Source organism: Antechinus flavipes, chromosome 2 (assembly GCF_016432865.1).
Source record: "Antechinus flavipes isolate AdamAnt ecotype Samford, QLD, Australia chromosome 2, AdamAnt_v2, whole genome shotgun sequence".
NCBI lineage: Eukaryota > Metazoa > Chordata > Mammalia > Dasyuromorphia > Dasyuridae > Antechinus > Antechinus flavipes.
The window spans coordinates 655,760,492-655,776,237 of NC_067399.1; the positions used below are offsets into that span (position 1 = coordinate 655,760,492).

A 15,746-nucleotide genomic window follows, 5' to 3' on the forward strand; every position below is an offset into this window, starting at 1 on the left:
TGTGATATAGGTTAAACATGTGCGATTCTTCCAAACATATGTTTAACATGATTCTACAATGTATAGAGAAGCAGGGACAGAAAAATTTGGAGCTCAAAATTTTATTAAAGTGAAAGTTGGGGCAGCTAGATGGTACAGTGGATAGAGCACTAGCCTTGACATTAGGAGGACCTGAGTTCAAATGTGGCCTCAAACACTTAACACTTCCTAGCTGTGTGACCGTGGGCAAGTCACTTAACCCTAATTGCCAAGAAAGAAAGAAAGAAAGGAAGGAAGGAAGGAAGGAAAGGAAGGAAGGAAGGAAGGAAGAAAGAAATTTAAAAGTGAATGTTGAAAATTATCTTTACATGTAATTGGAAAAAATAAAATACTATTAAGTTGAGGAGAAACACTTTTCCAAAAAAAAAAAAAAGAAAGAAATGGATTCTTCATTAAGGACCTGCATGTTCCTCCACATCTTATACTGCAGTCCTTACTAAATAGAATTTCAGAGCCCCCTAGTTTAGTCCATCCCTAAAATTCTTCCATTCTGTTTTTCCCTTTTGTTTTCAATAATAATAGTAAGAGCTAACATTCACATTAAAAACCACTTTATATGGTTAATTCATTTAGTCTTAGATTGAAGACCTCCAGGTGAAGGGGAGCTCACTACTTCCCAAGGTACCCCACTCTTTGAATAGCTAGAAAGGTTTTCCTTAAATCTGGCTCTTTGCCAATTTTACCTAATTTATTTCAGCCCTTTTGGGCCAAGGAGAAAAGAACTGTCTGGTAAAAAGAATATGAGATTTTAATCCTGTCTCTGACACTTTCTACCTGTGGGACCCTGATCTAATCACATCACCTGGCTGGGCCTCAGTTTCCCACTGTGTAAAAAAAAAAAAAGTGGGGCAGCTAGGTCACACAGTGACTAGAGCACAGGCCCTGGAGTCGGGAGGGCCTGAGTTCAAATTCAGCTTCAGACACATACTAGCTATATGATCCCGGGCAAGTCACTTAACCCAGACTATCTCCCCCAAAAAGAAGAGGGTTGTGGGACTAGAGCTTTTCTCTAAGAGTTCCAAAAATGCCATTATCTATCAGCCTGGAATCTAAATCTAATCCCTACTCAGCTGGGAAGTCCCAATCTTTTCAGCAGCCTCCATATCTAGACTTCTTTCAACCAATGTTCACATGACAAAATCTCCCTGTGAGTCCGTTTTGTAACCGGAGTACATTCTGTCCTCCCAGATCTGGGCTGATCCAACTGTCCCAAGATCTCCCTTCTGCCCAGGTTCTGGCTGCCTGCCCCATCAATCCGTTCATCGACAATCCATGTTTGGTTTACCAGAGATGGAAGACTTACTGTGGATGGAACTTGTAAAGGGTCCCATCGACACCGATGGTGGTCCGCAGCCGAGTCACCCCCTTGTTCTCTTTCAGGCGGGACAGGATGCCGGCTAACATGGCAGCCACCATGTTGGCTGAGCGATGAGACACAATGGCGCACACATGCTGGACAGAGACACAATCTTCAGGGGACGGCTCCAAGCCAAGGTTGGTTAGGATTTCTTGGGCTCTTTGGAGGCCTTCCTTGGTCCTGTAAGGTCAGAGAACCACATTATGGTCTGTGGAGGGCAGGGTCACACAAGAGATCCCAAGTTACCCAGAGCCAGACACAAACGAGTGACCACCAAATTGGGGAATCGAACACAAAGTGTCTGACAGGATTGAAATAACTCAACAACAAAATCAAAAGTCTGATAGAGGCAAGAGGAAGACCTACCATATTGAATGATGGAAAGCACTATGTTAATTGGATTATATACTGGTATGAAGGAGTATCATCAACCATGAGTAATTACTAGAAGCTGAATTATAGCAGGGGCTCTTCTTCTGGGGCACAAGGACCCTAGAGGGGTCTGTGGACAAATTTCAAAAGGTCTATGAACTTAGATGGGGAAAATAATCATATCTTTATTTCAATATAATCAATATCTTTTGTCATCTTTTTTCTTTTTTTTTTTTTTCTGACATGATTGGGGTTAAGTGACTTGCCCCGGGTCACACAGCTAGGAAATGTTAAATGTCTGAGGCCAGATTTGAATTCACATCCTCCAGACTTCTGAGAAAGGGCGGATGCTCTATCGAAGGCACCACCTAGCTGCCCCTATCTTTTGTAATCTTATATAGTTTATTTTATGTAATTAAACATGTTATCCTGAAGTCCATGAGCTTTACCAGACTGCCAAAGGGATATAGAATGCAAAAAAGGTAAGATTTTAGGATTTTTAGGATTATGGATTTAGGATATTAGAGCAAGTAGTAGCATTAGAGATCACATGATCTAATCCCCTTCCTTTACAGAGAAGGAAATTGAGACCGAAGGAATCTCAAGACAAGACAAATAAGTCTCAAATGGCTACTTAGATGTATTTCATATTGACTTTTCTGCATCCATTCTTTTCTCTCCTTACAGACTGTACATTGAGGGAAGAAGCATAGTGCCTGTTCTACAGCAGGTGCTTAATAACTGCTTATTGAATTGAATTATCTAACCACAAGGAGCCTTACCCAGTTCTTCCCCAATGACCCATCCTCTCATGATCATTTAAAGGGACTTGAAAGACATCCGTCCCCTAGAGAGCATGAAAATGGAAGCCCTTGTCCTATCCAAGGTGGAAGTTTCAGTGATTGATAAAAGCAGGGGTTCCAATGAGGGCCACCCATCCCTAAATTCTGGTGATATTCCAGTGTCACTTGGTATCCCCGAATGGACAGAAGAGTTCACTGGTAATAGACAGAGATGCTAACTGATGCTCTAGTTCACAGAATTTCAGATGGAACGAACCTCCTAGGCGATCTGGTCCAATCTCTGTTCTCGCTACGACATCCCTGATGACTAGATTTGAATCCTGTCTCTGACACTTTCTACCTGTGTGACCCTGACCTAATCACATCACCGGCCTCTGCTCAGAGGTCTCCAGTGAGGGGAACTTCACCACAGCCCAAGGTAGCCCATTCTGCTCTAGAGCAGCACTTGGTATTAGCAACTTTTCCCTGCTATCAAGCCCAAGCTTACAACTTCCTTCCACTGTTCTAGTGCTAACCCACCTTTTAGGCCAACATCAAGAAGTCCACTCTCTATGTTTACAACCTTCCAAAAATTTGAATGATTGCTATGGTAGGACTCAAGGGCATCCTTAGTGCTATCCTATAAGATTAGGGGTTCTTAACTCTTTTTTTTTCTGTATTTCAAACCCTTTTTTGGCAGTCTATGGAATCCTTTGTAGAATCTTTTTAATTATATCAAATAAAATACACAGGATTACAAAGGAAACCAATTATAGTAAAATATAGTAATTAACATGTTAAAAAAAAAAAAAAAACAGCAACCAAATTCATAGCCCTTTCCAGCCTGAAATATAGTTACAGATCCCTTGGGAGGCAGTGTAGTCTTTGAGTCTCAAGCTAACTTCACCCCCCCACCTCCGCTCCAGCTGCCCTCCAGCTCATCAATATCTAATTTTCAAGGTCCCAAGACTCTTGAAATCTTCACTCATTTTGACCTTCAAGGAAAAAGATGCTTAACTAGCAAACGCAGGGCACAAGAAGAGTGAATTCCTGGATTGCTTATTTAATACTCAGAAGCAGCTGCTGAATTGCCAGGCAAAATGCTGAAAAGCTAGAATTACAGTCCCCTATGTTTTGAATTCTGAACAAGACACTTAAGGAAATTCTGGAGGGAGATCCTAAGAATCTACATCCTGGAGGCTTTTAGTCCTTGTTCGATCACCCAGACCAGATGCTTCCTGGCTCATCACCTGCTTGTTTGCTGTCAGCACTGTACCCTCCCCTCCCAGCCCACCCTTTCAGGACTTGGTAAAGGGAGTTTTTGTAGCTAACAGGTGGTTTGGATGCTGTGGCTAATGGAGACTAGGCTAGGCTAGCCAGGAGAGAGAACCCATCTGCTCTGTTCTGAGAAGGACCACCATCCTCCCTTTCCCAAGGTCCACAGAAGTATTTGAAGGCAAGATCATCTCTTCGAGAAAAAGTTAAAAGTCCAGGAGGCAAGAGAAGATTAATAGGAGAGATATTACTCCCTCTGTCCTATTCCCTGTCCTCTAACACAATGTTGGAGTGTTCTGGGATGCTGGATTTGGAAAGCAAGGAGATACCTACTTTTCAATAGCTGACACATGCTTGGTTTCAAATTTCCCTTTGGTGAGAAGCTCAGGCGTGATCCGCCCCTCAAACAGGAGGCCTCCTTTGGCCATCTTCACAAGAATCAGCCTGACGAGCTCCCCCATGTACATGCCGCTGACCATCTTCTCAAACCTGTGAGGAGGAAAGCACAACAAACTCAGGCTACGGGGAGACCATACCCCCAAAAAAGATGGCATCAGGGAACAGGGCATGGAGCCTGCTGGATCAATATTTGTTGAGCCAAACCTTCTGCCATGCTCATGACAAATATAAATTAGAGGTGATTTCGTCTTCCAGGCCCTAGGACAAGAGGATTTTGGAGCAAAATTTAGGTGTTATGCACGGACAGCAGTAAGAGCTATGAAGTTGAGACAGTTAGATGGCATAGGGGCTAGAGAGGAAGACCTGAATTCAAATCCTATTGCAAAGGTTCACCAGCTGTGTGAGCTCATTTATCAAATGGAGATAAGGGGACAAGTAGACAGTGCAGTAGAGTAAATACCAACTCTGGAGCCAGGAGGTTCAGTTCAAATATGGCCTCAGATACTTAATACTTACTAGTTGTGAGGGTCAAATGAGAATATCTGCAAAGTGCTTTGTAAAACTTAAAGTTCTGTTAGCTATTATTATTACTGCTGTTCATAAGAGCCATAGAACCTGGGTTCAAAGCCCAGGACTGCAACTTACTCCCTGTAGGATGCTGGGAAAGTCACTCAACTGTTGCCTTCAGTTTCCTCAATTCCAAAATAAAGTTTGGACTAGCTGGGCTCTAGGAAGGGACCACAGGCCCATTTAGTCCAAACTCCTCACTTTATAAAGAAGGAAACAGACTCAGAGAAGGGAAATCCAAGATTATGTAACAATAATAACTCAATGATAACAACTAAGACTTAAAAACCCCACATGGGGCCTATGGGTGATAACCTGCCAAGAACAAGACCAGACCCTTTTCACTAACTGTGACGATATACAGAGATAAGGATAATTCCCAAGGCTGGGCTGGTTGCTTTCTTCCACACTTTTAGAAATTTATATTGCTCAAACTTTTTTTAAAAATTACTTCCCAGCAATTAAATGCACAGAATTCTTCCTTGTAACAGAGCAGATAAGCAAAACAAACCTATGTCAGATAATATGTGCAACATTTCACACCAGAAGCTCCCAGCTTGTCTTCTCTTCATTCAAGCTTCCAGCATTGATCTTTCTCTTCCATATTTTCAAGTCAGACTGTTATGTCAGACTTAGTTGAGAAATCACAAGCCATTTGCTCAAAATTCTTCTTTTCGATAACTCACTCTCTCTTACGATCAGCCCCCATGGTCTCTTCTTTTACTCTATTCCCTGATGAAGAAGTGGCCCTTCTCCTTGCTAATCCCAACTATTTTGTGTAACTGATCCTCTTTCATCTTTTCCAGATGAATGTCCCCACAACCATCTCCCACCACCTCTAATCTCCAACTTTTCCCCTCTTCTATTTTCAAACATTCCACAGGGAAAAAAAAACAAAAACAACCCTCATTACAACTATCTTTCAATTGTTCTCTTTCCTTTCTTAGGCTAATTACTTGCAGCATCTACTCTTCATGCTTGCACATTCTGTCCTCTTATTCAATTTCCATTCTTTTTGTCATTTTGCTTCCAACTTCACTAAACTGAAACTACTCCTCCAAATTTACCAATGGTCCCGTAACCACCCAACTTGATGGTGTTTTCCTAAGACTCATTCTTCTTTGACTTCTCATCCTCTTTTCTCCTTGATTCTTTCTTCTCTCTAGGTTTTCACGATGCTTCTCTCTTGGTTGTCTTCTTACCTGTCTGACCACACTTTCCAGCCTCCATTGCTGAACCATCATTCGTGTCATGATCCCTAATTGAAGGTGTTCTTCAAGGTGTGGTCCTGGGTTTTCTTCCTTTCTACCTATATACTATTTTACTCAATGGCTGCATCAGTTCCCATGGATTCCATGATCATCTCTCAATCTTAACTAACACCTTTTCTCTGAGACCATCCCCCATTTTGTTCTGTATATGTACTATTTGTGTACAGTTCCTGCACGTTGTCTTTCCCATTAGATTGGGAGGGCTTTTTTCTTTTTTTTTTTTGGACCTTTACTATGCCTGGAACATAGTAAGTGCTTAACAAAAGTTTGTGGATTGAATGACCATATCTCTCCCTAACTTAATAATTACAATAGATTTGTGATAGAGAGAGCTATCAGCATCCAGAAAGGGGACTACAGGGAATGAATGTGGATCGCAACATAGTATTTTTACCTTTTTTTATTATTGTTTGCTGGCTTTTTTTTCTTTTTCATTTTGTTTCCTTTTTGATCTGATTTTTCTTGTGCAGCATGATAATTGTGGAAATATGTATAGAAGAATTATACATGTTTAATCTATACTGCATTACTTGTTGTCTAGGAGAGGGAGGTGGGGGAAAGGGAGGGAGAAAATTTTGGAACACAAAGTTTTGCAAGGGTAAATGTTTAAAACTATCTTTATATTTACTTTAAAATAAAAAGCTATTATTAGAAAAAAAAAAAACAAGTAAATAAATCACCTCAGGTCTATTATATTTACTGCTCCTTCCAGTCAGGAATTATTTCTCTCTCTCTCTCTCTCTCTTTTTTTTTTCCAGTACCTAGCACAATGGAGATGGCTAATAATTAATAACTGCTTATTGATTGACATTCTCTGGAATCAAGATTAGTCATTCTGAGGTGCAGATCTTGAAGCCAGGAATAAAGAGCAAATCTCAAAGGATTCTCCAACTAGAGAATTGCAGGGACCAGGCCAATCTCTGTGCTACCCTGTGCATGAACCACTCAAGCTTTTTAAATGGCTCCTGGCTACACTGTTTGAGAAGGCAATCTCCCAGGGATCCTGAATGATCAGGGGAAACCAAGTCTCAACCTCTGCAGAATATGTCCCTTACAGATCCAAAAAAAAGTGGACCCTTGGACAAGGAAGTTTCTTGAGTTAGCCCATTCTCCTTCTAGATAGCTCTGTTAGGAAATGCTCCCTAATGTCCAGCTTCAATCTGCTTTTCTCTGACCTCCACCCATTATTCCGGATAATGCCCTGAGGGGGTGAGTGACTCACAGTGCTTTAGCCCTGATAGGTGTTCAGGTACAAGATACCTGTCATTCAGCTGAATGTTCATCCATATTGTAGTCTCTCAGTACATCCATCTTAGACAAAAGCTCATTGTACAATGAACTAGGCCCAATATTGAACAGGAAGAGAAAAATGGACAAGGTAGTCTTTGAGAAAAGGATCAGGACTCAAAACAACCCCAAGCTCTTCCCTGAAACAAAGCAGTTTTCTGGCGACGCCACATGACGCCACAGACCTCCCAGTCTCCAAAGAATTCAAGTTGTGAATTACCCAGAGAAGATGAAGAAGAGCATGGTGGGTATGAGGAGGCTGTAATATGGATGAAGAAATGCCCAGGAAAGAATGGGCCCGTCACTGGGCAAGAGTAAGGAATAACGGATGTTCCTCACAGGTAGCGATCCACATAGCTCTAGAGACAAGCAGAAGGCAAACTGAATAGACCTCTTCCCACCATAGGTTTAAAATAGGGGAGCAAAATTCTCACAATAAAGAAGCAGAATCAAGCAAAAGAAATGTCCATATTGGTCATGACTAAAACTGTATAGTGCATCCCTCACTTCTCTGCCAGGACGAGGGATGGTTGCTTTATCATGAATCCCCTGGATTACCTCAGGAGAGGACATGGCCAGACACTGTCCAGAGAGGAACACGCAAGCTGCTAGAAGATCCTAGATGTGTCCAAGGGCTGACACACCCTAAACTGCCCAGGTCTGGGTTATCTGCACTAAAATCTGTGCTCACTGAGATAAGGGGTTATTTGCACCCAGCACAGTGACAGGGACACAGAAGGTGTTTAATATATGCTTGCTGTCCTCTGCCCTGGTCAAATCAGATTTAGAATACTTTGGGAAGGTCTTCAAGTTATGTCAAAGTGGAAGAAATGAGGACATTCAACTTTGAAGTAAGAAATGGAGGGAGGACACGACTTCAAGCCCAGGGTCACCCAGCCAGGATGTTTCAGAGGCAGGCCCTCGGAGCAATGGAAAAGAGCCACAGCGGGCCCCAAGCTCAGAGCTGGTGCCCATGGGCACAGCTCAGACCTGCCTGGCAACCGCCCTCTGCCCTTCTGTCAACACATGGAACTGTGGGAACACAGCCCTTATTGTTCCCTCTTGCCACAGGACTGGGCTTGCCTTTTGGGTGAGCCCTGCGGGTGCAGCCATAGTTCTGGCCACGACCTGGATCATTTCTCATGGAAACAATCACCCAAGCCAACCTGTGCCACGTCCCAGCCCTGCCCCTAATCCAACAAGGCTCCGACTCAGTACCTTGGACCCAGAGCCAGGAAGATCTGACACTTAAGGACTCTGTGATCATGACCAGTTGCTTAACCTCTCTGTACATTGAACCTCAGTTTAATCATCTGCAAAATGGGGAGAATCATACCTACAATACCTAGCTCACAAGATTCTTTTTTAATTTTTTAAAATTATATCTTTTTATTTTAAAAATAAACATGGATAATTTTTGCCATTTACCTTTATAAAAACGCTGTGTACTAATTTTCCCCCTCCCTTTCCCCCCTCTCCCCAGTTAGCAAGCTTACAAGATTCTTTAATTCAAAATCATGTCAAATATCTACCAGCTCTAAATCTATAATCTTATATTCTAAAAAGTCTTACAAACAAGCCTGAAAGAAAAGTTCTGAAATTTAAAGGATTAAAATAGGCACGACTTTCCCTCAATTCTCAGGGAGTGCCAGCCCCAAGGCTTGGGGCTCCTTCTAACTGGCAGAAGATGCCCTGGAGAAACTGGCACAGTCTCCCTTGCCAATGGACATGTGCAGCCATGTCCCAGAGAACTATGGGCATTTGTGGGAGGCCCCAATCAGGCCCCCTCCTTATAGAAGGAGAAAGAGGCTGCTACCTCCCCCAAGCATTGTTCACAGAAGTCCTGCTGAGGTGCCGATCATTGTCTACATTAAATAAATAATATTTGTTATTAATGTTACTTAGTTTAATTATTATTTAATATTAGACATATTATGAGGATCCCTTATTGGCAGAGTTAGTTTTATACACAAATAGATCAGTCCGTCCCTATTAGAAATATTTTAAATAGCCATTATTGAAAGACAACTTAACTATTAAATATTTACTTAATGTAAAAAATGTAAATATTTACTTAACATAAATATTTGATAAATGTTCATCCCGAAAGGATGGCTGATTTTTCTCTAGTTATTTAAGACTCGCAAGACTGTTTACATCCGCTGCCTTATCTGAGCCTCCCAACAACCGTGAGGTGAGGTCCCCATTTTCCAGAGGCGCTGTCTGAGGATGAGAGAAGTTAATGCACTTTCCTGAAGTCACACAGGAGTTCTTAATGAAGAAAAGGAGGGGAAGGAAGCCCCAGTTCTAAGAGTGGAGGGACTGTGGAACTAGAGCCAGAGTGGAGAGCTTCATGATAACATGAGAATCCCAAGCAGAGCTGGTTTCATTGAGCGCAGGATGCTTGAGAGACCATGCTTATTAGGGTGGTGAGATCACAAGGCAGATTACTTACACTCTCTGGGTCTCATTTCTTTATCTGTAAAATGGGGCAATAGATAAATACCTCAGAGTGTCAATGTACTATAGAAATGTCAGTTAAACTTGAAAACCTTGGAACTGATAAAAGCATTTTCATCATATCAGTCAACATTTATATGGCGCTTTACGGCTTACAAAATAATTTTACAGATTTATAAAATATGAAAAATTTACAAATATATATTATACTATTTTCATCCTCACCACAAACCTAGGAGGCAGATCCTATTACTATGCCCATTTTATAGATGAGGAAGCTGAGACAGACAGAGGTTACGTGATGGAGGATCACTCAGCCAATAAGTGTCTGCAGACGGATTTGAACTTAGATCTTCTTGACTGCACTACCCCCTGAGCTGCCTAAGTTACATCATGTATGTCCCCAGTAGGCAGCATGGGGACTACCTTGTACATTTTCCAGTAGAGGGATCGGGTCCCAGCAATATCAAGCGATTTCTAATACATTGCTGGTGGAGTTGTGAACTGATCCAACCATTCTGGAGAGCAATTTGGAACTATGATCAGAGCCATAAAACTGTACCCACTCTGATCCAGCAACATCACTGTCATAAGAGGGATCATAAAAGAGGGGAAAAGATCCACATATGCAAAAAACAGCTGTAGCACAAGACTATACAACAGTCAATTCTGATGGACGGGGTCTTTTCAACAATGAGATGATGCAGTTCCAATGATCTTGTGATGAAGAGAGCCATTTGCACCCAGAGAGAACTGAGGGAACTGAGTGTGGATCACAATACAGCATTCTCACTCTCTCTCTTGTTTGCATTTTATTTTCTTTTTCATTTTTTCTTTTAGATTTGATTCTTATGCAGCAAGATAATTGTATAAATATGTATACATATATTGAATTTAACATCTATTTTTACCACATTTAACATATATTGGACTACTTACTATCTAGGGGAAGGGTGGGGGAGAGAGAGGAAATTGGAACACAAGGTCCGGCAAGGGTTAATGTTGAAAAATTATCCACACACATGTTTTAAAAATCAAAAAGCTTTAAGAAAAAATTTTAAAAAATTTAAATAGTTGAAAACTATCTTTACATGTTATTTGGGAAAATAAAATAAAATATTGAATTTTTAAAAATCAAGTCATTTGTCCACAGTCACAGAGCTAGGAACTTGAACACAAGTCTACTGAACTGGGGGCTCCTTCCTCAATGCCATGCTGCCCCTGTGGAAGTGTTCCATGGCAAAAATGTCTAACTTTAGCCTGTCCACATGCGGCACACAAAATTCAGCCACAAATGTAATTGGGAAATAGTCAAAAGATTGAAAAGCATAATAAAACAGAGATAATATTATTTTTTCAGTTTTAAATGTTTTTCAATAGTATTTTATTTTCCAAATACTTGCAAAGATAATTTTCAACATTTGTTTTTGTAAGACTTTTGTGTTACCCATTTTTTTCTCTCTCTCCCCTACGTCCCCCTTCCCTGAGCAATGGTTAAATATGTACTACTCTTTTAAATATATTTCTATATTCTTCCCTTTGTGCAAGAAAAGTCAGACCCAAAGGGAAAAAACCATGAGAAAAACAAACAAAAAGTGAAAATATTAAACTTCGATCAATATTCAACCTCCTTAGTTCTCTCTCTGGATGTAACTGGCATTTTCCAAACCAAGTCTTTTGAAATTCGTCTTGAATCAGCGGATTGTTGAGAAGAGCCAAGTCGGTCACAGTTAATCAGCACATAATCTCGCTGTTACTGTGTACAATGTTCTCTTGGCCGTCATATTACACTTTAAAACTAAGTCAACAAGCGGTCTGAAGGGATCCGTATGCACAGATTAGCGGCCTTTCTTTAGGTCTGACCCCAGTGATGCAGGGAATCGAGGAGAAAAAAGGACTTGGGACTCGGGGATCGTCAAAGGCCTTGGTGGCCAGGGCTAGGTGAGCACATTGCCTGGCACATGATAAGTACTTAATAAAGGTTTGTATGTTAATTGGCTGAGGATGGGTGCAGGGGAAATCTGACAAGGTAGAGCAGAAGGAGGGGTTCAGGATAATAGAAGCAGTGTTTGGGCTTCTGCCCTGATCAGGCCACACGCTCATAGTATCCATCTGAGTGTCACATTTTAAGAAGGGAGCAGCGGAGGTACCGGAAATCTGTCAGTGAGCATGTATTAAGCACCTACTGTGTGCCTGCCAAAAGGGAGCATAAGAGGACAGGGATGATCTATCAACGAGCATGTATTAAGCACCTAGTGTGTGCCAGCCAAATGGGAGCATCAGAGGACAGGGATAATCTATCAATGAGCACGTATTAAGCACCTAGTGTGTGCCAGCCAAATGAGAGCATCAGAGGATCAGAATAGTCTGTCACTAAACATGTATTCAGCACTTATTATGTGCCAAACAGGTGGAAGCACCAGAGGACAGGGATAATCCATCATTGAGCACGTATTAAGCACTTAAGTGTGTACCAGCCAAATGGGAGCACCAGAGGACAGGAATAATGATTAATCAGTCAATTAGCATTTATTAAGTGCCTACTATGTGCCAGGCAGTATACTAAGCTCACACTATAGACACAAAGAAAGGCAAAAACATGGCCTCTGCTCCCAAGGAGCAGGACATGTTTAGCCTGAAGAAGAAAAGACTCAGGGAGGATGTGAGAGCTGCTCTGGGCCCCAGGAGGCTAAAGAAAAAGCCTGAAAGTTGCACAGGGGAAGGTTTCAGTTCAAATTGAGGAAAAGCTTCCAAAAATTACAGCCACGCCAAATAAGATGGGCAGTCGTGAAAGGCAGTAAGATCCCCATGATTGGAGGCGCTCAGGGGGAGGCTGGATGATCAGCTCAGCACTGGGGCCAAAAACCTCACCCAGCCCCAATCAGCTCTGGGCCACCGGTTCCCTTGAAACAGGACCAGGGCAGAACTCGACACTGAGAAAACGGGGAGTAGCGGGTCCCTCTGTCGGCTGACACAAAGCCACTGGGAGGATCCAGCCCAGATGATGAGTCACCACTCAGAGAGGGCCAGAACGGCCTCCCACTCACCAGGACATTTCAAGGTGAACAAAGCTATGAATTAAACTCTCTAGCCCGTCACTGTCCCATTTTTCCCTCTGCCGCCATGAGCTCACAAATCCAAAGATGACTTTCCTAACGAGACCCCAAAGTAGCCTGGACTAATGGACCAAGAGCCGGCCTCCGAGCTTAGGTCCACTCTGCCACGTCCAGCTGGGTGACCCTGATCCGGTCACTTACCAGGACTTGAAGTCCAGATGTGCAGCTGATGTAAGGGGAGCTCCCTAAACCAGATGAAGCACAGATTCGGAACCCAAAAGAACCAAAAAGGTTCTGTCCCATTTCCCCGTTCACTCCCCTCGCCCCCAGATTCTGCTAGTCCAGGCAGCCCCTGGTAGAAAGGTAGAGGCTGCCTTTTCCTAGTATCCTGGGCCCCCAGCTAGACAGAAAGCGCAGGGAAGAGGGGCAGGATCCCCCCCACCTCCAGTGTCCCCACAGCCCTCCAGCAACGTTCGACAAAGATATTTCTGCTCTCCCACACCTGCCAGGAGTTTTCTTGTTGATATAAGATGGCATGGCACAACAGAGACATTGCTGGGCCCAAAGCAAGGAAGACCATGATTCAAATCCTGCCTGATGCTTCTTTGCTCCCAGACCCACCTCTGATATTACTTCTATGTGACCCCAACAGGTCCCTTTCCTCCAAGTAGACCTAGTTCCCCCATCACAAAATAAAGGGACTGGACTAATGGGCCCCAGGGGTCCCTTCCAAGGTGAATTCTCTAAGCCTGTGATCCTGAGCTCCCATGATCTGTAAGTCTCAGTTTCTTCCTCTGCAGAATGGGGATGATATGCTAGCACCCATGACTGAGGACCAAATGAGGTCCTCAAAAGCGTACAGGACAGATCAATTATTCTGACTGCACGGAAAGGCAGCAGAAATACAGCCTCAAATTTTCAGAATCTGCATCTTCCTTCTCATCCTTATCACCTGTCTTTGGGCGCGCCATAGATCATAGGTTCAAGAACATTACAAATTTAGTGCTCGAGGGATGTTCGCTGCCATTTGACAGATGGGGAAACTGATTCCCAGAGACAGAATCTGTTGTCATATGGCCCATAGCTAGTAAACACACCTGGCTCCCCCGACTCCTTCCTGCCTACCACTGCCAGACTTTTTTTTCTCCTTTCCCCAAACCCCGACATCTTGATGTCAAGGAACCCTAAAAGAGGGCATCCTGATACGAACAGGAGAAGCACTCACAGTTGCTTTCCTGGATTGAGGGAACCCCGATCGATCTCCTTGTCAAACTCTGTGCGGAAGTCGTGGAGGCTGCCGTCGTCCCCGAAGGCCCCCCACTCCGTGTTGATGCACATGCGCCCTTCGTCCCCTTCTACTAGGTCGATGTGCTGCATCTCCTCCATGTAGCAGGCGTTGGTGCCGGTACCTTGAAGAGACAACATGGGGAGGCTGGACCCAAGGGGGACAGAGAGAGACCCCCTCCCCCCAGTGCAGGAACAGCCCAGGCGGCAATCTTACCAATGATCAAGCCCACTTCACACTCCTGGTCATCAAAGCCACAGGTCATCATTGTCCCCACGGTGTCATTCACAACAGCCACGATGTTGGCTTCGTAATCCTGAGGACAGAAACAGGGTGTCACTTTCGGGCGCTGCACTGTCACATGGATGGAGAGACTGAAAAAGGAGGGAGGGGGAGGAGGAGAAGAACTAGACCCTCCTCTGCTGCCCTTGCTGCTCTTGTTCCCCCAGGGGTTTGAGCAAAAACTGAATCCTGGGCTGCTAATCAAGTTAGGGGGAAATGTACCAACTCAATCATCTACACCGGGACTGAATCCGGGCGAACCCTGAGATGGTTCTGCCGCAACGCGTCATACCCTAAAACGTCTAGATTCCTTAGGATTAGAGTACCTTGATTTCCTCAGCATATAGAATCAGATATCTGGGATCATCAGACATCCAAGGGTCACCCACCATATTTCTATTCTACCTGACCTTCTGGACTCCAGAGCCGCACTTGTGCCCTCTGCCTGTGTCCAAGGGCCCTGACCGATACACCAGGAAAATGTTTCTGCTTTTTTTAGAAATCCTTCGGAGGGACCAATTAATCCTCTGACAGCAAATATCAAAGAGAAATTACCCCTCTCTTTTTTATTGCTTTGTTGAGTAGCTGGACCACATCAGATCCCTCCACACCACTGGCTTTAAAGCGCTTGGTCCAGGTGATCAGGACAGCCTGTGAAAGATAATGGACAGTTCTATGAGTGACTGAACCTCTTTCAAAATCTCAAGGGTTCAAATACTACTGACAAAAGCCTCATGTCTGAGACAAATAAGGAATTCAATTAATCCGCAAGCACTTATTAAGCACCTACTCATGTCTCATGTCTGAGACAAATAAGGAATTCAATCAATCCACAAGCACTTATTTAGCACCTACTACCTGCCAGGAATGAGAGAGAAAATGAGAGAGAGAGAGAGAGAGAGAGAAAGAAAGAAAGAAAGAGAAAAGAAACAATCCCTATTTGTTCAGAGCTTATATTCTAATAGGAGACACCTAGGAGAAATATAAAAATGATTTTGATGAAAAAACAGAAAACTAAAAAATAGTTTCCAATGGTCAAAAGATACACTTGTGCAAACTACAAAAAAGCCATTCCAAACTGTCAATAACAAGAAAAATGCAAATCAAAATAACTGAACATCCACAGCACATACATCAAGCTGGAACAGATGGTTAAAGATAGAAACATTCAGTGTTGAAGGTTCTCTGTGGAGTTATATGCTCTATGCCGACCATCTTGAAAAACAATTTGTAATTATTCCAGAAAAATCATGTCCTTTGACCAAGTGATCTTTCCACTGAGCATATAACCCAAGAAGGTCCAAGTCAGAAAAG

General features: G+C 43.0%; 1 protein-coding gene across 2 annotated transcripts in view; it reads right to left on the reverse strand.

Annotated features, from left to right (window-relative positions):
- Nucleotides 1-15,746, reverse strand: part of HK1 (hexokinase 1) — a 99,173-nt gene that overhangs the window by 18,230 nt on the left and 65,197 nt on the right. For both annotated transcript variants that reach the window (XM_051982552.1, XM_051982551.1), the window contains exons 5-9: nt 14,988-15,083; nt 14,367-14,466; nt 14,091-14,274; nt 4,159-4,314; nt 1,343-1,576 (exon numbers count right to left, since the gene is read on the reverse strand). In XM_051982552.1, the coding sequence (XP_051838512.1) occupies nt 1,343-1,576; nt 4,159-4,314; nt 14,091-14,274; nt 14,367-14,466; nt 14,988-15,083 (770 nt within the window). The remainder of the gene's footprint in view (nt 1-1,342; nt 1,577-4,158; nt 4,315-14,090; nt 14,275-14,366; nt 14,467-14,987; nt 15,084-15,746) is intronic.